The 24,608-nt window shown below is 44.1% G+C and overlaps 3 protein-coding genes across 4 annotated transcripts; 2 read left to right on the top strand and 1 right to left on the bottom strand.

Annotated features, from left to right (window-relative positions):
* Nucleotides 1-816: 816 nt before the first annotated feature.
* On the top strand, nucleotides 817-12,829 carry gmps (guanine monophosphate synthase). Of its 2 annotated transcripts, none has more exons than XM_029446800.1 (16): nucleotides 817-966; nucleotides 2,328-2,488; nucleotides 2,627-2,741; nucleotides 3,285-3,382; nucleotides 4,124-4,227; nucleotides 4,464-4,657; nucleotides 5,263-5,428; nucleotides 5,664-5,815; nucleotides 5,943-6,116; nucleotides 7,208-7,313; nucleotides 7,494-7,609; nucleotides 8,318-8,443; nucleotides 9,309-9,424; nucleotides 9,541-9,671; nucleotides 10,423-10,595; nucleotides 11,080-12,829. In XM_029446800.1, the coding sequence occupies exons 1-16, from the start codon at nucleotides 940-942 to the stop codon at nucleotides 11,179-11,181; spliced, it is 2,061 nt and encodes a 686-aa protein (XP_029302660.1). In that variant the 5' UTR covers nucleotides 817-939; the 3' UTR covers nucleotides 11,182-12,829. The 2 variants fall into 2 exon arrangements, with proteins under 2 accessions (XP_029302660.1, XP_029302661.1); XM_029446801.1 differs by lacking the exon at nucleotides 817-966 and adding an exon at nucleotides 1,084-1,355.
* Nucleotides 11,886-18,313, top strand: vmn2r1 (vomeronasal 2, receptor 1). Its single transcript, XM_029446438.1, has 12 exons — nucleotides 11,886-12,012; nucleotides 14,345-14,501; nucleotides 15,183-15,474; nucleotides 15,552-15,794; nucleotides 15,877-16,068; nucleotides 16,151-16,276; nucleotides 16,358-16,542; nucleotides 16,921-17,041; nucleotides 17,141-17,368; nucleotides 17,474-17,597; nucleotides 17,768-17,971; nucleotides 18,306-18,313. Exons 1-12 carry the CDS (start codon nucleotides 11,886-11,888, stop codon nucleotides 18,311-18,313), a joined length of 2,007 nt encoding a protein of 668 aa, XP_029302298.1.
* A 4,126-nt stretch (nucleotides 18,314-22,439) lies between these two features.
* On the bottom strand, nucleotides 22,440-24,608 carry ssr3 (signal sequence receptor, gamma). The gene is made up of 5 exons (XM_029446799.1): nucleotides 24,377-24,608; nucleotides 23,785-23,911; nucleotides 23,381-23,479; nucleotides 22,831-22,962; nucleotides 22,440-22,687 (listed from the first exon to the last, which is right to left on the bottom strand). The coding sequence occupies exons 1-5, from the start codon at nucleotides 24,507-24,509 to the stop codon at nucleotides 22,621-22,623; spliced, it is 558 nt and encodes a 185-aa protein (XP_029302659.1). The 5' UTR covers nucleotides 24,510-24,608; the 3' UTR covers nucleotides 22,440-22,620.

Raw genomic sequence — 24,608 nt, 5'->3', positions numbered from 1 at the left:
TTAAAGTACGGGGGGGGGGGGGGGGGGGGGGGGTTCCTGTCGCATACTCGCTGTCTCTGCCTGACTACAGTCTTATGTATGAGGCTCTGAGAACATGTAGATTGTATATCCACAGGACTGTCTACATAGTCGGGTGATATTACAACATATCAGAGAGAACTATAATACTTTAATATGTTTGTAGTAATGTTGCAAATACATTAGAAGGACTGTTTTATGCTTATATTGAATTTATAGGATGTAATTTGTCAGATATTTAATTCACTGGATAAGCCTAAAACAGACATTACTTAATCTATAGACAGTCTCAATTTACATTATTATGATAAATGTCGATACACATGATCACATTAAAATTAATTAAGTGACAAAAGAAGATTAATCCATATCACTATGTGTCACTGTTCTAACCTAAGGGTTTGTTTTAGAACATAATATAAAATAATATAATCCTTTATTAGTCCCACAGAGAGGAAGTTTGCAGTGGATAGTACAATAACATCAGTAACAAATAAATAAGTAAAACCTAACTAATTAGTAAAACAGTAAAATGCTACTCTGCTGTGTCTAAGCCCAGCCCTCCTGGGGCCACACACACACACACACACACACACACACACACACACACACACACACACTCTCCCTCACTTTCATTTCGTGGGTTCAACTTTGCGCTCCACCCAGGACACACAGACATGTTTATTTAGTCTGTGGAAGTTATTCCCAGCCGGAGGAGGACACACTGTGACAGTCCATCTTCAACCCAATAGTCGGCGTGTTGAGGCAGCCAGGAGCTAACAGCAGCTCTCTCTCTCTCTCTCTCTCTCTCTCTCTCTCTCTCTCTCTCTCTCTCTCTCTCTCTCTCTCTCTCTCTCTCTCTCTCTCTCTGGACACACTGAGGCGAAGAGGAGAGCTCATTCCACAACACGGCAGTCCTCCATGGCTCTGTGCAACGGAGACAGCAAGGTCAGTGGAGCGGGGACAGAGCACTGGGTAGCCCGGGTGACATCGTGTTAAGACCCTCATTGATTGTGTGCCCCCCCCCCCCCCTCTAGGTTAATTACGGCCTGTGTGTAAAGGAAAGTTAAGAGAGCAACGTTACCACCAGTTCCGCTGTTGTGTGCCTGTTGCAGTATTACATTAACATGTTGCTCATAGCTGCTAACTAGCTGCGCAGGAAATCTCAATTATGTTTAGCATAAATCTTTCCCCTATAGATTTGTAACACGAGACGTGGCTGCCTTCTTCTCACGGTGGAGCCCTCTCGAGACCCTTTGCCTCCAAGCACCGCGTGGGTTTTTTTTAGCATAGCTCCGCTAACTTAGCGAGCAGGACGTGCTGCTAACATGCTAATGGTGATTACTGTTTATACTAACCGTGAGCTAGCATGCTACATAGACAACCTGATAGCTTTAGCTGGGCAGTCCGAATGTGTAACGATTGTACTACTAACAGAAACGTCTTGTTGGCGTTCATTTTGGAAAAGTGACATTGAGCTCGTGTCAAACTAATGCGTCTCGAGCGGCTACTGTCAGACACTTTAAGCTAACGGAACGTTTACGTTAACTGACAGATGCTAACGTCGTCACTAAGCTAGCACCGTTACCGGTGTGACAACTGGAGCCACTACTGTTGTGTTACCTGCTGATTTTAGGAAAGTTTGCTGTAAAACGGTCGAGTATTTTGTTTGTCGTGATTATAATACTCGAGCTGCTGTACTTGCTGATGATAGTACGGTATCTGTACTTAAGATAACTCATATAACGTGATTGGTAACGTTAGCATGTAGTTGTGTTTAGAAACATCTACGGCGGAAGTGTTTCAACAAACCACGTGGGATAATGTTTCTCTTCTCGTTCTCATCGACCCAGTTTTGTTTTTTTATGGAGATTCATACCTGGCAATGATCTGACTTCTCTCTAGTTCTTGTACTGACATTAGTTTATAAAAACAAAGCAACACAGTATACAGTGCTTATCTATAGCCTTTGACTTGTGGGTTTCATGTGATGCCACTGATGGGCTGACTTGTTACACCACGTTTCACGAGTGTGTCTGAACTGAAGCTCACATGTCCATAATTATATTAGGCCTTTTTTATTGAGTCACATTTTCCACGTTTGAGGTCAGAAGTGGAGCACAGTTAAGTCGAGGAGTGGGTTACTTTACTCCACCTCTAAGGACAACAGTTTCTTTGGCTAGTCAACATCATTGAGTAAACACTAGTGTGCATTAGCCACTGTGATTGAATACTTTTCTGCCCACTCAGCTCAACACAAGCACTTAAATCAAGACAATGTGTGTTTTTCTAAATGTGTGTGTCCACAGCTGGCAGAGCAGAATGGATCATGTGAGGGGGCGGTGGCGATCCTGGATGCTGGGGCCCAGTACGGGAAGGTGATTGACAGACGGGTGCGAGAGATGTGTGTACGCTCTGAGATCCTCCCTTTAGAGACCCCGGCCTTTGCTATCAGAGAACAGGGCTACAGGTGAGCATGAGATGCATATGAGCCAGAGAGGATTGTGGGTTTTTTTTTCTCCTTGCAGCATTGTTATTACATAATTCTGTCAACATGGAAGTGTTTTATAATTTTAATTTGGCCTTTTCTCTCTCTTCCCCTTCTTAGGGCAATCATCATTTCAGGAGGTCCAGCCTCTGTGTATGCAGAAGATGCCCCCTGGTTCGACCCTGCCATATTCACTATAGGAAAGCCTGTCCTTGGGATTTGCTATGGGATGCAGGTATCTATGCACATGCATGCATACACACAGTAAAGCCAGGGAATATATCGATATCGTGATATGAGACTAGGTATCATCTTAATTTTTGGATTAATGGCTGCATTACAGGCTTACCAGACTGTTCTGGCTGCTCTTCTTTTATCTGCATTTACCCATTTGGTAATTTTATCCACATTACTGGTGATTATTTAACACAAATCTCATGGTGTAAACATTATGTGAAAGCCCTCTGTTCAAGGAAATGCTGTCTTACACACATTCACAATTAGTAGCTACACTTTACAATCGCTCTACTCCAGGCTGCTGATCAGCTCTTCTGGGCCAGTTGGGACTTTCATCACCTTGTTCAAGGGCACTTTGACACTAACTGAGGGAGATGAGAGTATCACTCGCTCAATTTTCCCAGCTAGCCTGGAAATGAAAACCAGCAGCCATCCATTCTCCAGCACATTTCTCTAGACAGTTCTAACATCTTTGGAGTCGCACTAAGATGCCATTTTTTCTGTCCAAGTGTTAACGGGGGTGTGTGTATGTGTGTTACAGATGATGAATAAAGTTTTCGGCGGCACAGTACACAAAAAGAGTGTAAGAGAAGATGGCGTGTTCAGTATTGGACTGGACAACACTTGTTCTCTCTTCAGGTAATGTGGATTACAAGAAAACGTGTTTTCTATGCGTTATATTATAAATATGTGTCGATATAAACATTTGGCTTCATGGAGCTGCACGTCCGTACCCAGCATTTCTTACATAATAATGTGATGTATTTTGAACATACTGAGTTTGTGGATGAGTAAAGAACATGGTCTAATACAGTGTTGAGGGAACATTAGTACGTGGCAGACAGTATCACTCCACAGAGGAACTAGGCGATGGAGCAGATTATTTTTACTGACCTCCGTCCTCCACTCATCCAGTGTCTGCCAGTGCATGCAGCTGCAGATGAAGGCCAACTGGAGTCCGTCTGACCTGATTAAACATATTGAAGATAGACAATGTAATCATCCTGTCACTCAACCCTAAAAATGAACATTCAAGAAATCACTTCTAAATCCGTCTGCAAACTTCCAGTACCATCTTCTCTCTTAAATAACTGAGGACAAGATGTTTAAAACACAACTGCTGCTCAGCAAGTTTGTCTCGCTGCCAGATTTATTAGATAAAATGCAGAAGCATTCCAGCAGTCACATATTTCCTCCTCGTAGTTATACAAATACGGCAGAGTCTAAAATAGAAGTATGCAGTCTTTTATTACCGTCTGCCACACACACTTAACCCCACATGCACCCAGAGAAAGCAGGGTGCTGTACTCTGAACTATTATATGCATTGTTATTGTACATCCCATCCTTCTCTGACGTCAGTGTGTGTTTATCTTATCAGGGGCCTTCAGAAGGAGGAACTGGTGCTGCTGACCCACGGAGACAGTGTGGATAAAGTGGCTGAAGGCTTTAAAGTGGTAGCCCAATCAGGGAACATCATTGCCGGTGAGCAGCACGTGATAGGCTGTGACCCTGATTGACAGAATTTAAAAGTAGATTGGTGTCATAGACTCGCATGCACGTCATAAAACATGCTTTGTGTTAAAAAGCCCCAGACTCTAAAGAAGAATCTCATTGTGTTTTGTTGTTGTACTAGCGTTGCTTTAATGCATGCAAGTGGCATTCAAAGACGATGAATTGCAATGTTGACCATCTTTCGCCACATCTGTTTCCCCCACCAGGGATTGCTAACGAACAGAAGAAGCTGTATGGGACACAGTTTCACCCCGAAGTCGACTTGACGGAGAGAGGCATCGAGATGCTCCGTAACTTCCTGTTCGAGATCGCAGGATGCACGAGTAACTTTACCGTACAGAACCGCCAAGAGGCCTGCATCAACGAAATCAGAGAAAAAGTAGACAAGTCCAAAGTGCTGGTGAGTAACACTGCACAGAAATGCATGATTGTGTTTAGAGAGATGAAAGAATAATATGCCAACATGCAAACATGTCAAGTGTGGTCGCCGCTCTGGAAGTGGTGATAGCAGCAGTGGTGGGAAGTAAAGTAGAACCAATTAAACTCACAAATTAAACCCTTTTTTTTTTATCTGAAAAGAGTTAGTTGACTCCCTGAGTGGCTTCAAACTGGGCTTCATCTCAGGGGAGTGTGAAGGCGATAAATGAGGGTTAGAAACAGGCTCAAAGCACATGATTTATATTTAAAGAAATGCATGTTTCACTGTGTGTTACTGTAATGTTGTAGCTGGTTCCTGCAGGAGCGTTTGGCAAGTGTGGTATTTTGGGTCCCAAGAGTTGGTAGTCGGCTAATTATAAGAAGTGTCAAGGCTATCATCGTCAGCAGATGTGTCAAAGACAACATGACATATATCGGGAGGCTAACAAATAGAAATGTTGACATGGAAAAGTCCAACTGGTGAAGTTGTAGTGGGGTGTGATCCTTCTTCCTTAATCGAGCAGGTGGGGTGTCACTACTCACTGTTCTGGCTGCACAGTCCGTGACTGTTTCTAATGATTTATTCAGGTGCTGCTGAGTGGCGGCGTGGACTCGACAGTTTGCACAGCTCTCCTCAACAAAGCTCTTAATCCGGACCAGGTGATCGCAGTTCACATCGACAACGGATTCATGAGGAAGAGAGAGAGTCTGAGTGTGGAGGAGGCCCTCACCAAGCTGGGCATCAAACTGAAAGGTAGGGACAGAAGTGTTGTCTAAATGACAACAGGACATCCCCCTGTGCTCCCCTATACTTGTTATTGCAGTTTATTTTGCCATGCGATGGGTACTTATCATTACTTTATAGACTAAATGACAATAACAGTAACTCTGGTTCCATGATGCTGGAGCATCAGATTTAGATGTGGTCTTGGAGAAGACTTCTGTGTTTGTGTTGCTCATGACCTGATTGTGTCTTCTGCCTCCTTTAGTGGTAAATGCAGCTCACACCTTCTACAATGGAACAACAACCCTCCCCATCTCTGAGGAGGACAGGACGCCACGAAAACGCATCAGCAAGACTTTGAATATGACGACCAACCCTGAAGAGAAACGGAAAATCATCGGAGATACATTTGTCAAAGTGAGTTCTGAGTTTTAATAAGTTATTTCAAAGTTATTATCATATTTTTATTTGAACCTGCCCGCTGCCGTTCTTAATTCACTAGTTCACTGGTGCATCTGACTTTTTGAATTGTGTCGCGTCACAGGTGGCAAATGAAGTAATTGGAGAGTTGAATCTGAAGCCAGAAGAGGTTTTCCTGGCCCAGGGTACCTTGCGGCCAGATCTCATTGAGAGTGCCTCGCATCTTGCCAGCGGGAAGGCAGAGCTCATCAAAACGCACCACAACGACACCGAGCTCATCCGCAAACTCAGAGATGAGGTACTGCACACATGCACATTCCCACACAAACCCTAACTTCATTAGTTCACCTGATGCACACAGAGTGTGGCCGTCATATTCAGTATAGTGGATACGTAGAACAACTGTGCCCACAAGACATACATTTATACCACAAGACATTCCTTTGAGTTGAATGCCAAATAGCAGGAAGTGCATCGGTCACAAATGGCAAACTTATTAAGAGGCTGCTCACAGATTCTGCTAAATGTCATTGCTAATTACCAAAGCCATTTAAATGATACAGTATAGTACCAAATCATTTCGAGCTATACTATGTACACTTCAAATGAAATGTGGTTTGAACTGGCTTAAAGTTAAAAGTGTCGTGGTGTTGATGCAGAAATATAAAATGTGTACTTAAACTATAAATGCACTATATATATAAATGAGATCTAGCATAACCAGGCGATCATATACTAGTCTGGCATCTAACATAAGTGGTTTATTTGCAATTAGATGTCCGGTGTTGTCGCAAGCCAGTACAGCCGCAGCCACACTGAGCGCCGCCATCATATCAAGTATTTTTGCTCGGGGGATCACTCATCAGCGTTGCACATAGTTGTTTTTACAAACCACTAATGTGCTCTTATCATTAAATCTACACATCGACTGCTGACAGTATGAAGCATGTTTCACAACCTCTGTGGCCAACAGGACACATAAGAACCATCGTTGGCCTTATAGTTTGCGAACACTGACTTTGAGCAGAGGGTATCAGAACATAAGCAGAGCGATCATGCAGTAACCCCGACTCATTAATAAAACATCTTCTGGTGCTTCCACACGCACAGTCAATATTTCCTGAACACTAGTAGAATAGCAAACTTCTAAACTTCATTTACTTTTTAATTGAAAATATACATCATCCTTTATCCCTTTAAAGAGGTTCTCCTTCAGCATCTGGAAGGAGCTCTGAAGCTTGGATAACATTCACACTTTACTGTTCTTATATGTTGTGTTGTTTTGCTCCAGCCCTTTTTATATAAACACTCAACTATGCAACACCTAAGCACATCCCTCCCGCCAACTCTCCTGCATTGCTGATTCCACTGCTTTTTGTGAACCTCCAGGGAAAAGTAATCGAACCGCTGAAGGATTTCCATAAAGATGAGGTCAGAGCGCTGGGCAGAGAGCTGGGCCTGCCAGAGGAGATTGTCTCCCGACACCCTTTCCCTGGCAAGTACATAAAGGCATGGCTGTGATGTGACTGCTCTGACAACTTCACAGAAGCGATGGTTAATATTACACCACTGTCTCTCTTTCCCTCCGTTTACTTCTTCAGTCAGACTCAAAACTGTCCTCACGTGACTCCTGTATTTGCTAAGAAGTGCACTTCCTCTCTGCTTTGCCGTTTAGGTCCTGGTTTGTCCATCAGGGTGATTTGTGCAGAGGAGCCCTACATCTGTAAGGACTTTGCTGAAACAAACAACATCCTCAAAATCATCACAGACTTCTCCGCAAGTGTCAAAAAGGTCAGAACAACACCGATGCATAAATAAAATATAATGACTTCCTGTGTTTGTAACTGAACCCTAATTCATGTATTTGCAACCAAATGCCAACACAATAAAGTTTGGATGACAACGACACAAACAGACTTTCAACAGTTTGAAGTTTGTTTACATGTGTTTCAGTGAGGAAGTGATCTCTGCTTACTAAAAGCCCTCTTAGCAAGTGGGGTCACTACATTTTATATTAGAGTTAATACACAGAGACAGACTGAGGGAACTTCCAGTCACCAACATCTTACCAATAGTGTGTGACATGTTGAAGTTGTGTATCCCTCAGTACACCAGCTCAAAGCATCACAAACGTCTGGTGAGATATTTGCAATATATTATGCTGTTGGAGCATAAACAGTGTGTGGACTTTGATATCTGTGAATCAGCGTTTTCTCTGTAGTTTGGTTAATTTGTCTCAAAATATTCTAAGTTATGAGCAGTGAGCGTTTGTAGACGAGCAGTAGAGTAGAAGCTCTGCTCACGTCCCACACGAGGAGACATTTGTGGCTGTTGGTCCTGAGTTAATGATGTGTGTGTGTGTGTGTGTGTGTGTGTGTGTGTGTGTGTGGGGGCCACATTGCACCAAAAGCCAAATCATTTTGTTTTGTTTTTGGCACCTTGTCTTTCACTTTATTGAGTTCTCTCAGTTCCTGCTTTAAAACTCCTTCTCCCCTCCAGCCCCATGTCTTGCTGCAGAGAGTCAAGTCGTGCATATCGGACGAGGAGGAAGAGAAGCTCCTGCAGATCACCAGCCTTCATTCACTCAATGCCTTCCTGCTGCCTATCAAAACTGTCGGCGTCCAGGTAATATAGTTGGCTCGTCAATCTGTATTTCTGTGTCGTCTGTTCTCTGCCCAGCAGCATCTTGTAACGGGGGCTTTCCTGAGACGCAGCTTTACATCTCACATGGTGTGAATAATGCCACCTGGATGTGTTCACCCACAGGATGGATAGTTTTTGAAGTAGACTTGCTACAGTGACTTCTGAAAAAGTCTTGTATGGGGGAGGTTGAAACAGTGCGTCTCACTTCTGCTGTTTGTCTCGCTGTGCTATAACTATCGTTTAGTGGTTAACCACGAGACACGCCCACACAACGCCTCGTCGATCTGTTGAAACTATTGTGGCACGGTTTAGTTTCTTCAACGTCTCTGATCTTGACTCATGTTAGTCTGACGCACACAAAGGGTGTGCACGGCATCTAAACATAGCAAAACACACTTTCCATGTGTTTCTACTGACCTTCAGTGTTGCCTGGAGAAAAGGATGGTCGTGACTTTCCTCAACCAAACATTCAGCCAGTGACTGTGTGTCTCTGCGTAGGTGTGTCCTATTACTTCCTGTTTGAAGCCAGAGTTTTACATTTGACCACAAAGCTCAGATTGAAGGGCAGACAGGAAACGGTGGACAAACACAGCCAGAGTTTATTGCCTGAGCAACTTGTTGGAAGTGAAAACAGACGAGTGATTCTCTATTTAAAGAACCTTCACTGTTTATTCAACAGGAAAGAAATGAAACGTGTGTCTGCTAATCTACCGTTTGTTAAAGATGTGTGTTCTCTCCGTCGCTCTGACTGTATAATAAGATGTGTGTTCTCTCCGTCGCTCTGACTGTATAATAAGATGTGTTAATGACTTGATGCATAAAAGCAAATCTTCTGAATGTGTCTCAGGGTGATTGCCGCTCCTACAGTTACGTGTGCGGTATCACAAGTAAAGAGTCTCCTCACTGGGAATCTCTCATGTTCCTGGCCAGACTCATCCCTCGCATGTGCCATAGCATCAATAGGTAACACACACACACACACACACACACACACACACACACACAGCTTTACTCTTCATCCTCACTCTGTTCTACAGCAGTGACACTCACCCATTCCTTCACGTCTCTCCTTTTTCCAGAGTTGTTTATGTGTTTGGGTCCCACGTGAAAGAGCCGCCTTCAGACATTACCCCGACCTTCCTGACCACAGGCGTTCTGAGCACACTCAGACAGGCGGACTTTGTAGCTCACTCTATCCTTAGAGAGTCTGGTAAGTGTGTGTGTGTGTGTGTGTTTCCATGTGATTTTAGATGTTTTAAATCGAGCCCTATGTGTTGAAGCATTACAGATTATTGGGGAGGTGTGTGTGTGTGTGTGTATTTGACCAGACTGAGGATTCGCCTCACTCAAGTTCCAGAAAAAGGGCTAATACATTTAGTGTGTGAGCTACTTGAGTAAATGCAACCACAGGAGGACTATCTAACCAGCCATTCTCTCCTTTTACAAATCCTGGTATTAATATCCCAACATGTGTATCCAGAGGAGTGCACTTAGTCTGCATACTTGCATCCACTTGGGGAATGTAACGTTTCCCCAGAGGCAAACCAGATATTTGTTCTCCAGTGAGAATAACTTTCTGCTGTGATGCGTCGGTACTTTCCTGACTGCCTTTGGTTTCACTCAGTTTTCCATCGTGCTAATTTAAGAAGTGAGCCGGGTGGATTTAAAGATTGTTGTTGTTGTTGTTTTATTATGGTTATGAGCATTCTGGGACTATAAACTTGTTTTCCACATCGCCTACTTGTGGTACATTTCTTGTGTGATGTTTTTTCAACATTTTGATATGGCATACATTGTCGCTCTAGTATAATTTGAAGGTCCTACAGCTGCAACAAAGCGTTTTAGTTATTGCAACAACCCACCATACAGATGGACATGAAGTAATTTCAAAAATGATTTTCAGATTCAGTCTAAGACGGTCCGAGTTAAAATATTTATTTATAAGAACTTTTCTCTTTCAGGCTACTCCGGGAAGATCAGCCAGATGCCGGTCATTTTGACCCCCCTGCACTTTGACCGTGACCCACTGCAAAAGCAGCCATCCTGCCGGCGCTCTGTGGTGGTCCGCACCTTCATCACCAGTGATTTCATGACCGGCATCCCCGCTATGCCGGGCAACCATATCGCAGAAGAGGTATAGCATGATTTTACCCCTCGCTTAGAGCTTTGCTAGAATTGGTGACATTATTTTACCCTCATCATGGACAGATTACTAAACCGCCTACTGGGCACAGGGACCCCCCCCTCCCCCCCAACCTGTTGGGCATCAGAGCCTCTGTTTAAAGTTACTGTAAATATTGGTTGGGAAGTCATAAAGAGACACAAAATACTAAAAAGAGACAGAATACGACCACAAAGTGACCAAAAAGAGACGAAAGACAGAAATGGGACACAACACAACCAAATAAAAGACCCTAGAAGAGCAGGAAGAGACGCACAATGTCCACAATGTTTACATGTTTTAGCCCAGGGGCTGTTTTCTAACCCGTCCATGAACCACGGACACTAACCTCGGTTCAGGGATTGAGCATGATCTACCCAAGAGTTATTTGAATAAGGAGCGTCTCAATCTTTCTTTGTAGTTGTTAAATGTTTTCCTTTGTCTTCTGTTTGTCCAGGTGGTGCTGAAGATGGTAAATGAGATCAAGAAAATCCCAGGCATCTCCAGAGTCATGTATGATCTGACCTCCAAACCACCTGGCACCACAGAGTGGGAATAAAACACAACATGACGTCATACCGATCGGACACACACACTCACACACGATGCACAAACACACTCGACAGATATCAGAGAGGGCTGGTGAACTCCTCTCCTTTTACTGTCCTCCCTCCCTCCCTCCTGCACCTCCACCCCTCTCTTCAACATTCCCACGGAAGGCAGACCGTACTGTGACGGGCGCTCATGCAAAGGCGCTACTCCTCCCCACTTCTCCTCCCTGGTCTTAATACTTTTGGTGATAGGGATTGATTAATGTTGGTTATTGATAATATATTGTCATTTCTGATCCACGTACATCAATGTATTTCCTCTCTATGATGAAAAGGTAAAAGGTCAACCATTGAAGGCAGGTGGTGGGAAGCTGTAGGTTCAGAACGCTGCATTATGGAATGAGATGAAAACAAACAAGTGTCATGAAACGAAAGAACAGAAGGAGAGTTTTAGAAATAGTTTTCTGCCTTTTTACTTTGTCAGATGTTTTGGTTTCACTGTTGTAGGTCAGAATGTTCTCCACCGAAGACGATCCTCCCCGCGTGTCCATGCTCACACTCTGCCTGTATACTGTGCTATGAAAACTGTTGTCTGTTTGTTTTTAAAGTAAAACTCAACAGGCAACCTTTTTGTGACCAATCAATTCTTTTTAAGCTTTTTATTTTTGCCAAAAGTAGGATACGCTGTGGTGATGTATAACGTTGTCCTCTGATGATCTTCTGCAAGCTGCTTTTGTTGACGAGCGCTCTTGACTTGTTGCTGTTCCACATCGTGGGAAGCGGTCAACCCAAGAGTGGCTTCAGTGTGATGACTAGTGTGCAGGAGGCCGACGTGATGGGTGACTTTGTATGTGCCTGTTCTATTGTTTTTGTTTCCAGACAGGAGGATACAACACTTCCTCCTCATGCTGCAATATGTATGCTTTTTATGAAGAATAAACATGAGGACTAAATAATAACATAAGTACAGTAGAGTTTATAACCACATTGTGTAAATTGCTGTTGTCATTTTATCTTTATTTGGCTGCTCTCTTGGTGTGCAGGGGCACATCTTTGTCTTTATTATTCTATCCACCTATAAAGCCATCACACTCGTACATCCAGTGGGAACGTCACCAGATTAAGTGTCGAAGGTCAGGTTAACAATGCTGTCTGTTGCCATATCTAACATACATTCACTGTGTCTCAAAACCTCTTTTACCTTTCTGTTGTTAAAACATCCAGCACATCATAATCTGTAGTGTCACTTAGACCTCAGTGAATACAGTGCTCAGGTTTAACTGAGAGTTTAAAAGTGTATTGTCCCCTGATGGAAACATTTCACTCCTCTGTTCTCTCCCTTAATCTTTACTTGTCTTAACGTGTATTAGTGTTTCTCCCTCTGTTCGGCCTTTTATTCACGTGCATTTTCTGTTCCATATGTCTCCATAGAAAAACAACAGCTTGATAATATTGGACACATAATTTTGTAGTTGGATTTAATTGCAATATGGATAAGATTAAGTTATGCAATTTACTGTCTTTGTTTGTTTTTAAGTTTCTGTTCAACGCTCGTTCTCCTTAGTAACGTGCCTCAAACCAAGCCACTGCATGCAGTTTCAATGATGACATTTGTACAATGGAAAACTGAGCTTTAATAAAGATCTCCATGTTGAAGCTTCTCACCTCTTTAATTAGCAACTTATCCCTTTTGAGTAACTTCATTTCTGAGTTTTTTATTCTTTTAAGTATATATCTTTTTGTTTTAAAATGAACAAATGCAGTAGATAGTGAAAAAAGAGCTTATTTTCACTATTTTTAAACTAGAACAATATTCAAATTTGGAGATTTTAAAGAAATTATGCGCTAAGGTTCCCAGATTTTATTGTCTGGTCCTCACCTGATTTTATTTATTATTTTTGGATAACCCCGCTCCGTGCTCATCCACACACACTGTTTATATAATCTTAGATGTAAAGATATTTAGATTTATTGTCCAGAGTAGGTAAATGGTTTAGTCACTGGAAGCAAAGCGAGGATACTCTGTCCACGCTTAAAGATTCTTCACTTTAGTCAATTTTAGAAGGTTAAATTCAAAATGGAAAAGCAACTAGCTGGGGTGTTTTGGGGGGAAAGCCACGTGCCTCTTTACAGAGGTCTGCCTGGAACGCCTTTGAAAAGCGTATATTAGCGTTTGTATAAATAACTACATAATTGATTTCTTGCAGAACTCATCAGCATCAGCTGTCTCTCATGTGCCTGAGACGGATCACAAGGGTGCAGTCACGCACACGTCACGCGTACTCTGAAGGTCATTTATCATCAGCAGCTACACGAGAGATGCATCAGAATATTCTCCTTTTCTTTTAGAGTCCTGCTTTCTTTGCTTCCCTTTACTATAACTCCTTGTAATAAAAGTGACATACGACTTCTGTAAACAGACACAGTTGTTGAAAGAAGTTTCGACTGTAGCCTTTGTGTGCAGTCGGGCCCTCGTAACCAGGCCGGGGGGTCCCTCTGTGCCCGGGGTTCAGGTGTGTGTTTCTCCCCGCTGACAGAGACAAGAGCGGGCAAGTTCAATCACAGATTAACACACACGCAGACGCACTCAAGGGACAAGGGCACTATATTGGAACATTAGCAGTGTCATTAAAGACGGTACAAGTTACCACATGCAGCTGCCAATTAACTTGTGGCCTGTGGCAGTTTGTCCTCTGCAGCCGGCCCGCGTGCAGACTAATAAACTGATTCACATGTACAGGAGGAAGTTGTGTGTGTGTGTGTGTGTGTGTGTGTGTGTGTTTGATGGTCCAGTTTGTGCTCTTGGACGGAGACAAAACACCTTTTGACCAAAAACTTCCTTTCACCCCATTAATGAGATCATACTGCTTAATAATGCTTTGGTGTTGGGTGAAATGAACTAAAACCTTCTTGTCTATGTTTAAATGAAGATTAATATGCCCTCATCCAGTGTCCACCTCCTCCTCCTCCTCACTTTTGTTCTCAGGTTACCTGGTGCAGCACGTCTCCCTGGAGAAAAGATAAGACGCCTGTCTCACTTCGCTGTTCCCTTTGCTGTCTGCCACACTGGAGCTCTCCCGACTCCTCTTCTGCGTCTGCATAGCATGGAAATCGGCCGCCTTTTGTTTGGATTATGTGCCTTTTTCTACTTTTACAGATCTTTTTCTGCAGAGTCTACATGCAAGCTGAAGGCCAAGTTCAACCTGAACAGCTACAAGGATGTAGAGAAGAAGAAGGTTGTTATTGGGGGAATGTTTCCTGTTCACAAGCACATTAGTTCCAGTGATGGCAACACTTCGAAGGTGCCGGTCTCCTCGGGGTGTGAGGGGTGAGTTGAGCTGCTCGTATGTCTTCTTTCATCTCGTGACTGTGTTGGCTTTTGTCTTAAATTGTTGTTTGATTGTATTACACTTATCTTAGAGCAGGGGTGTCAAACTCATTTTAGTTCAGGGGCCACATGCAGCACAAAACATTATGAACAAGAAAGAAAAGCATTTACACATGTGTGTTACAACTTACAGATCACAGTGTGTCTACAAAGGCTTTAACTTTATGATCAAAACAACTCATTTTTACACTTTGCAAAGTCATCCCGCGGGCCAGGTTGGACCCTCTGGCTGGACCGGTTTTGGCCCACGGGCCGCATGTTTGACACCCCTGTCTTAGAACATCTCATAGGTGTATTTCAGTGAAATGACTTCATCATTTAGCCCTTAAATGAGAAATAATTAGAAGAAAACTGAAAACTCTTAACCTCGTCATATTTCTAAGAAGTCCAGACAGTGCTGCACCTCTGGGGCCAATTAGCCACAGAAGCGCATAATATTATGGTATTATAGTATGCAACAATAATCAGCAAGTCTGCAAACTGTCTTCTTGTGGCTCATTTAGGTAATAACATCAGAAGACTAAAATAGCTTGTGTGTATTTCCTTTCTTTCTTTTCTAAAGCGATCCCAGACAATATCTACAACTGTGTCTCATGTTATCTCTCTCCCATCATCCTCCAGGTTTAACTTCCGCACCTTCCGCTGGACGCAGACCATGCTGTTTGCCATCAACGAGATTAACAAGAAGAAGGACCTGCTGCCCGACACCGACCTGGGCTACGTCATCTACGACTCCTGCTTCACCATCTCCAAGGCCGTGGAGGGCACCCTCACCTACCTGACGGGCCAAGACGAGGCCGTACCCAACTACCGCTGCGGGACTGGGGCCCCTCTGGCTGCTCTGGTGGGTGCTGGGGGCTCAGACCTGTCTATCGCCACGGCGAGGATACTTGGACTGTATCACTTCCCACAGGTAGGTCAGTGGCGAGTTAGATGAAGACACAATGGGAAAGAAACCTTTGCGTGTCTGCTCTCCTCTGTCATCTTTAGGTCAGCTATTCTTCAACTTGCTCCGCCCTGAAGAATAAGTTCCAGTTCCCCACCTTCCTCAGGACCATTCCCAATGACATGCACCAGTCTACAGCTATCGCCCAGCTGGTGCTACACTTCGGCTGGACTTGGGTGGGCACCATAGCTGCAGATGATGACTACGGCAAGTATGGCATCAAAGACTTCAAGGAGCAGGTGCAGGAGGCTGGTGTCTGCATCTCCTTCTCTGAGACGCTGCCCAAGGTAACATCTTTCATTACCCCGTCTGTTATTTTCTTTATTCCTCCCTGTAGAAAAATTCATATTCTTTTTTCACAAACTGCAGGTGAGTTCCCCAGAGGACATCCAGCGTATTGTTCAGACTGTAGTCGAGGCCACGGCCAAGATCATCGTGGTGTTCTCGTCAGACGTGGACCTCAGTCCTCTCATCCTCGAGCTGCTGCGGCACAATGTGACCAACCGCACCTGGATCGCCAGCGAGGCCTGGGTCACCTCCGCTCTCATCAACCAGCCTGGGGTGAGTGCTCCGTCCAGTGACTGAAGGTGGAAGCTCATTGGTCGATTCAGATGCTCTAACCAGAGTGCATGTTTTTACGCAGGTGAGCTCAGTGCTGGGTGGTACTCTGGGCTTCGGGGTAAAGAGGGCTGACATCCCGGGTCTTCAGCGCCATCTACTGGAATTGGACCCCTATGCTGACCCACTCACTGAGGAATTCTGGGAGATGGTGTGTGTATTAAGATATTCAGTGGCAACTGAAAAGTCATACGATTAAGCTTGTGACTTTTTGTTTTGTTTTGTCTTCTAGTTGTTTAACTGCACATTGGACTATGGCAAAGCGGTGAAGCAGGCCAAACAGAGGGCCAAGGAGGCGAACGGCACAATGTCCAGGGCTGTGAGGGGGGTTCCTGACGGGCTGTGTTCAGGCAGGGAGTCCATAGCACAGCTCAGTAACACCTACTCGGATGTTTCCCAGTTACGAATCACTTACAGGTCAGTTCTCACTGCTCATATCGTTAATATCACTCATTCTAGTCACCTATTGGCTACCACCAATGAAGGCATCAGTTCACCCGAGTTAGAAACAATTACAAGTAAAAGCTTAAAGAGACAGGCGTACACAGGTATATTCAGACAGACAGTCTGAACATTAAAGCATGTAAACATGTTCTAGTACAAACCCAAAATACTAGTATGAACCTGAAATGTTCCCTTTAAGCAGCACACACAACCTTCACCTCCACTGTGTTGGAGTAGCAGCACACCTGCAACCAACCCTTTAATGATAAAATCATGCAGGATGTAAATGTAGATGATGGTGTGTTTGATGATGATGATGATGATGATGATGATGAAGATGACTCCCCACAGTGTGTACAAAGCCGTGTACGCTGTGGCCCACGCCTTGCACAACCTGGAGCACTGTGAAGACGGACAGGGGCCATTCGTCGGGAACAGCTGTGCTATCATAACCAACTTTGAGCCATGGCAGGTAAGCCTGTGTGTGTGTGTGTGTGTGTGTGTGTGTGTGTGTGTGTGTGTGTGTGTGTGTGTGTATGTGCATGTGTCTGACCATCCTTCTCTCCTGTAGCTGATGTACTACCTGAAGAACGTGCACTTCAAAGTGCCGCACACGGACGAAGAGGTCTTCTTTGATGAAGGGGATGTGTCAGGCCTGTATGACATCATTAACTGGCAGTTCAATAGTAATGGCGAGATATCCTACGTCACTGTGGGACGCTACAATGGCTCCGCAGCTCCGGAGGACAAGATGACCTTAATCAATGACTCCATCGTGTGGAACAATGACGTGTTGGAGGTCAGCAGCATATCGATCACCACCGCTATTAACTCTCATACAATACGATTAGTGTCACATGCATGTGTGTCTCCATATGTGTGTATCTGTGTGTGTTGGTTTCAGCCTCCGTATTCAGTGTGCAGTGAGAACTGCCAGCCGGGCAGCAGGAAGGGGATCCGGCAGGGAGAGCCGGTCTGCTGCTTTGACTGTATTCCATGTGCTGATGGAGAGATCAGCAACTCAACCAGTCAGTCTACAGCTTTCAAACTTCTGCTGCAAGTATAAACCTCAGGGAGAATAAACAACATTCAAGAAAAGACAATAGTGCTGTTTCATTCATTGATAGAGTGTGTGTAACTTTAGCTGTTGCTGTTCAGGGCCAACATAAACATGACTTCTGCCCTCCCTCTCTGACAGATGCTCGTGCATGCATCCTGTGCAGTTATGAAGAGTGGTCCAATGACGCTCATGATACCTGTGTACCAAAAATCATCGAGTTCCTGGCCTTTGGAGAGCCGCTGGGGATCACTCTCATCGTCATCTCGGCCTTTGGAGCTCTAGTCACCATCGCTGTCGGGGTGAGACGCTCTGAAAACAAGCCTCCTCGTGACGCCAACGTTGGTTGGGGGGGGGGGTGTGGGGGGGGGGGGGTGTGGGGGTGGGTGGGGGTAGGGGGGGGTGGGGGGGTGGGGGTTGGGTGGGGGGTTGTGTGGGGGGGTGGGGGGGGGGGGGGGGTGGGGTGGGGGGGTGTGGGTGGGGGGGGTTGGGGGGGTGGGGGGTGGTGGTGTGGGGGGGGGGGGTAGGGCGGGGGGGGGGGGGGGGGGGGGGGTTGGGGGTCGGGTGGGTGGTGTGGGTTGTGTGGTGTGGGTGGGGGGGGGGGGGGGGTGGGGGGGGGGGGTGTTGTTTGGGTGGTGTTTTGTGGGGTTGGGTGTGTGGGTGTTTGTACTTCTGGCAGTAATGTAAGGTTTATGATTAGTACAAACAGACTAAGACAAAAGCCTTGGATTTGTACAAATGAATTGTTACATGCATCCCGGAAGAGCAAATAAGAGGACGACACTAAAAGCCTAAAAGCTCAGTTTTAATATTTTTTTTTTTTAAGACTATCATAAGCAGAAGTGCGCCATCAAGTGGCCGCTGTGTGAATGTCAACGTCTCTTCCTCTCTCCAGCGTGGTGTCTAAGAAATGAAGGAGTGAGCTCAGTTCTTCTGGGAACATCCAGCCCTGAACAGCTCACTGAGAACCTCGGGGCCATACAGGTAGGAACACACACACACACACTCACACACACACCTACCACAATCCTCCAGCTTGATTAATGTCTAGATCAATAATCTTCCCCATATCCAAATCTCTCCAGGTTTCTTTACTCCCCCCCCTCAATGTATTTCTCACTTCCTTCCAGTCATATTCAATTCCGCTCTCTCTCCTATGACCAGGTCCTTCCTAAGATGACGTCTCATGTGGTGTCTGAAATCGACCACATCCTGGGCAACAGGCCGTACAGTAAGAAGGACTACCGCTCTTAAACCAGAGCTGGTGGACTCACCGAGACGCTACTCACCTACCACTCTGCTGCCATGGACCCACCGCTCAATGTTTAAGTCCATGGTCCTCTCCTCGGACCCCCACTCAGCTCCAGCTCTCGCTCATTTAAGCCTGGAACAGAAAGCCTTGTCCTGCTCAGATCAGCTCTCCCAGGTTCATCTCAGGTCCAGTCCAACTGAGCCAAGAGACGCTTAACAAACTCAGCTTTTTTGCAGCCATTAAAATAAAACTATGCAGAGCTTAGTCTTACCCCATGCCCTCTCAGGGGCCTCATTAAACAACATTAATTATATAAATTATTCAACTGATGTGACGGCTGCACAGCTCCTGGCAGTCTGTGATACACATTCACACACGTGTACAGTTAGGATTTGAGCAGTATAGTAGTAAAAAAGAACTACAGGAGTATTTCAAGTAAAAGTGCCTTGCTCAAGGGCACCTTGATAGTAGTAGTTGAATGAACCGGTTATGCTACTTATTCACTTTCCTCCCCGCGTCCTCCTGATGACTCAGACCCTCGGGGCTGAAGCCTTCCTCTCCGACAGCCCAGACTTCCATCCACAAGTAATTTAATTTGAGCACACAATTCATACTGAGCACATGTTTTATTCATGAGAAGTGCTGTACCACAAGCTGAATACATCAATACAAGCAGCTTATACTTATAAATTAGAGGTACCTTAGGAAAGTAGACATGAAGGAGCTTTAGTTGCATGAACACCCTCCGTCAGTTAGTCAGCGCTTTCATTTACATTGTTATGCAGCAACATAATTACTTATGAGCTCAACGCTCTTCGTGTCCTGTGACAGAGGTACACGCGCCAGCCGTGGGATGAAATGTGAGGTTCAGCAATGACAATGCCCATACTTATGAACTCAACAAACCGGTTCGATGTTAGCTTGAATTAGCTTTAAACTACCTACCAAATGTACTCAGTCCTATATTCAGTATAGCACAGAATAGTATTCAGTAGATATTATAGGCTGCAAATTCTGAGTGTATTAACCAGCAGGTGCATGTTTGTCCTGCTATAGTGTGCCTCTGTTTACTTTTCTACAAAGCACATAATGGAACAACAAAAAGGAAGTTTGTGCAAGCTTGTCTGCTGTCCGTGACCGCCTGTGAAGCAAAGGATTGTGGGACATCAGTGTCAGTGGGAAGCATGTCGCCCCCGTGTGGTCCTTCACAGGAACTGCTGCTCCGCTACAGTAGATTATAGAAGAGAAGAAGTGGACTACTTTTCTCTGTTTGCATTCATAATGGAGACGTTTGTCTTCTGTGAACTGAACCTGCTGATTGCCTCAATGCACCTTGCAGAAAAGGACTTACGCATATAACAAATATATGTAATAAAAGGATGACCTGGCTGCTCTTGGTTATGATACATTGCTTGTTAATGGCACAAAGAGGCACAGGGATGTGGCAAATATTACAGTATTTATTCTAGAGTAGATAAGACATTTATTTTGACATTTTGAGATAGTTTGGAGAATTATGGGGATATTACATGTACATAAAAACCATGAAGAAGCCTCTCGTGCATATGAGGACTTCACTGTACTGTATGGTTAATATATAAATAAGATGTAAATAGTTATTTTGTTGCTCCTCTTCATCCCAAGCTCCTCTTGACACAGAACACATTTCTGGATCCTGAACATTAGTGTTTATAAGGAGTGAAGGTCAGTGTGGGTTTCTTTGTATCGTGATGTCAGAGTAGGAAATCTGTATTATAGTGACATTATTTAAAGAGAAGGAGCTTCAGCGTTGACATTGGGATCATTATCTCTGACCAGGTGGCTCAGCTCACTTCATGTTGCCTTCACGCGTTCGTTTTCATCTGGAAAACAAGCCATCGCAGAGATCAGCAGAAATCTGGGCCGGGTTCCAGTCGAGTCACTGTCTTGTCCCGGGGGAACATTTGTTGACTTGTAGCACAAACACCCTCCAGCTTTTTAATCAAAGGAAATGTCCGTCTTTGTAGACTTTTGCCAGAAATGCTCCACAAAATAAAGAAGCTGCTTGGCGCAAGGTTTATTTGAGGAATCTGGCCTTGGATGATGAACAGACTTCTGTGACCTCCTCTTAGAATTAAATAACAAAAACAATTAACACCTGTACTTCCACCCATATGTAGACACCGTGTTGGTCCCCCTGGTGGTAGAACTGTTGATGTGTACCTTTAGTTTGGTTGCAAGTCAACAGCTCGAGGCAGTGACCACGTGGGAGCGCGGCCTGCCGGTGCGTGTGGACACGTCTCCACCCGACAGAGAGTGCCTTGATTTGAAATTCAGGGATGTCTTTCATTGCAAATTGTTCCATAGTGTTTGGATGGTGTCCTATAAACAACGTGAGAATAGAACAATATGTATGCGGTCTTATATGATGAGATCTACAGTACTGTATATATTTCACCTCATTTGGACACAAACCCTTTGAGAGAAGCAGAAAGACTCACAACATAACACAACTTTTGGGAAATTGGCTTAAAATAAAGTTTACAATTCCTGGAATTGGCATCCTTGTCCACTCAGTCCGACCCTACAGCTTCTTATTATATCTTTGTTCCATCTTGGCCTTCATTTAAGATGTTACCCGGAATAATGTTACTGGAGCAGTTCAGTCTTTAACTTCTCCTTCAGCCGGCCGGCAGTTTAATGAAGCACCAGTTTGTTTTCAGAAAGGTCTTTACCAGCTTCACAGAAGGAAGCAAGCAATACAATATTCCCACGGCTACCAATGTAATACAAAGCATTGATGGTTGCATTTTAGGGAAACTGGCCTCTATCGGAAAATATTACAACTAACAATCGGTCTATAAAACGACCTTCACAGTCCCTTCAGAATAATATTAATGATATAAAACTGAGCTGCAAACATTTGAGAGGCTGAAAACAGCATTTTATAGCCTTATTTGCATTAAAATTACTTTATTATTTTACTGTCTCACTTTGGGAAGCGGGTCTAGAAGCCGAAATAGAACAAAAGGTAGAAACAGTTGAGCTGTGGTATAATGTCCGAGCATTGCAACACATAAACTTATATTTACTGTTCTGGCCTGAAGCCAATTCTCATAAAACGTGTCAAGTAATCTATTCTACAGATCAATGTGGTTTCCTACTAAATGTACATTTGTGAATGGAGACGACTTGACGTTTCCTTTTCTGTTAATGTGACATGCAAACCATCAGTGTATCATTTCTCTCCCGACCTCTGGTTTCTCTGTAAATAATCAATATGACAGTGTGATTATAAATAAATGCATTGCCAATGGAAACATCGGTGTCTCGACTTTGTCTCCAACAGTTTAATTATACATAGTTTTCATTTTACGTGCAGCAGCTTGAGGTGCTGAGAGCGCCAACAAAATTCAACTGCTGTGTTTCTTTCCTGAAATCATGACCCGGTTACTCGATAATCCAGAGACTGCTCACAAGGTCTGCGGATTACTTCTTTATTTTAGGTGTGAACTGTCCCTTTAATATCCTCCTCTCAAAGCTCTGAAGCAGACTGTCACACACATGTGTTCCACACAGAGGACAAGTATACCTGGTTGCTTTATTTGTTACAAAAAACAGAAAACAGACATTTGATCATGAAGTTGAAATGTGATATTTCGATCCCTTAAACCCCGTCCCCTAATTTAAGTGTATACCCATCTTTAATCCACTTCCTACCCAATCCCACCCCTCCAGCTTTTATTCTCCTCATCTTCCTCCTTTATTTGGAGCCTGTGGACAGCAGAGCGATGAGTCCTGAGGAGGCACTGATGGACAGAATGTAGTTGCTGGACAAACGGAGAGTTAAGGTAAAAACAAGCATCGACTGAGTGACAGTTACAACTCTTTAAAAGGCAGTTTATACATGAAGATGATGAGCGATTATACAGCATGTGATATTATCGATGTACAGTGTGATTAAAAAGGATACACGGTGGGGTTGAAGTTCCTGAGCAAGAAGAAGGAGGCGACGATGACGAGCACCAGGAAGAGAGTGTTGTTATAGAAGATGGAGAAGGTGGTGGCCTCGTAGTCGGCGACCTCGTTCTTCTTCCACAGGATTCTAAAAACAGAAAAACTTTTACGGTCAAGTGAAAATGCAGCACAGGGGCAGAGAAGCCTTCACTTACACTGAATCAACAGGAAGTCAACGTGGCGTTAACATGAAGGCAGAATGAGCAGGATAAGACAACACGAAGGGCGTATTACAGAATCCCTGCACTGCCTGCGTTTTCTTATTTTGCCGCGTTGGGTAACGCAAGCAGACGAAGCTCTGTCGACTTCACGGTTGTGTTTACCAACCGACAAATCCTATTCACTGTAACTTTAAAGTTTTACTTTTCACCAGATGAAGATGCATCAATGCACAGGTGTGTGAGTGCTCTCTGAAGACAGACATCTGCACTGCGGTTATATAAGTGCAAACGTCCAGCACGACTCTGTATTTAAGGTATGGCTTTGCAAGATGATGCGTGTTTCACCTCTCGTCTTTCTCCTTGCGGGACATCTTGCGGTTGTCTGCCTCTGACAGCTTCCTGGTTACCTCCTTGGAGACGGCATCCTCACGTTTTTGGGCGACTCTGGAGGATGAAGAGAGAAAAGGTCACAAAAGTTAAAAGTTGTCAGCCAATAAGAAACTCCCCTTCCATTGTTGTATATGAGTTTGTTTACCAAATATATTGACAATGTTATCCATACCACATTATACCTTTTGTTTCAAAGTTTCCCCTATTCTGTGTCAATCCATTCTGATCTAATTAAAAGTATCTGTCACGCAGTGTGACAGTAATACAAGTGCACTCCTGATCCACTAATGTACACGTACACGTACACGTACAGGAAAGAGAAACGGACACATGCAGAGTAGTGCTTCTACGCTTCTTACTTGTGTTTGAGAACAAACTTGACGTTCTTGTAGGCGAAGGCCACCAGGTAGGTGCTGACCAGAGTCATCACAGCGTACAAGACTGCAGACTGGACAAGGTCCATGTGCCAAATCCTCCAAAACAGCCCTGGAAAGATAAGAATCAAACATTAGTGAAATGATCATGTCAACATTATGTTGGTTATAACCCAGATGTTCTCCAGTAATTCAACTAGATGTACAAAAAACAAAACCCTGAACATTGGGAGTTAAAAGTGGGTTTTCTATATTGCTTCTCAAAAAATAAAAATCATAATTACAAAGACTAAAAGCAAACTATATCGTTTATTACGATAATCCTAACCTGCATTTAAACCTACAGTAACTTTAGGCTACATCGGTTAGCAATGCCTTTAGCATACCACAGCCTTTCTTATTGATATTGATAAGTGTTATTATGTTATTATAGCTTTAAAAAGGTATACGAGGTATTACAATTCATTCACGGTATTCTAAACAATCACATCATTAAATCATTTTCCCCATAAATGACTCTTCCAGTGAATCAGTGTTAGCTTAGCATCAGCTAGCTGCTCCTGTCTCTGGTACTCACAGATGGGGATGGCAGAAACGATGAGTGCATTTCCGTAAAACAACGCGGTGGACTTCGCTGAAAGGTTCCTGCTGAAGTCCTGGAGGAGAAGGTCTTCCTCTGACTGCTGCTTGCTGGTGCCTTTAGGAGCCATGTCTGCGGATTCACCAGCTGGTCTGCTGCTCAGATCTGAACACAAGAGGACTGACACGTCGGAGTATCAGGAGAAGAGGGACGCGTCAGCATAAACCCG

Source organism: Cottoperca gobio, chromosome 13 (genome assembly GCF_900634415.1).
Source record: "Cottoperca gobio chromosome 13, fCotGob3.1, whole genome shotgun sequence".
Classification (NCBI taxonomy): Eukaryota; Metazoa; Chordata; class Actinopteri; order Perciformes; family Bovichtidae; genus Cottoperca; species Cottoperca gobio.
The sequence above is the reverse complement of the archived record's forward strand: the minus strand, read 5'-3'. Positions and strand labels throughout refer to the sequence as shown.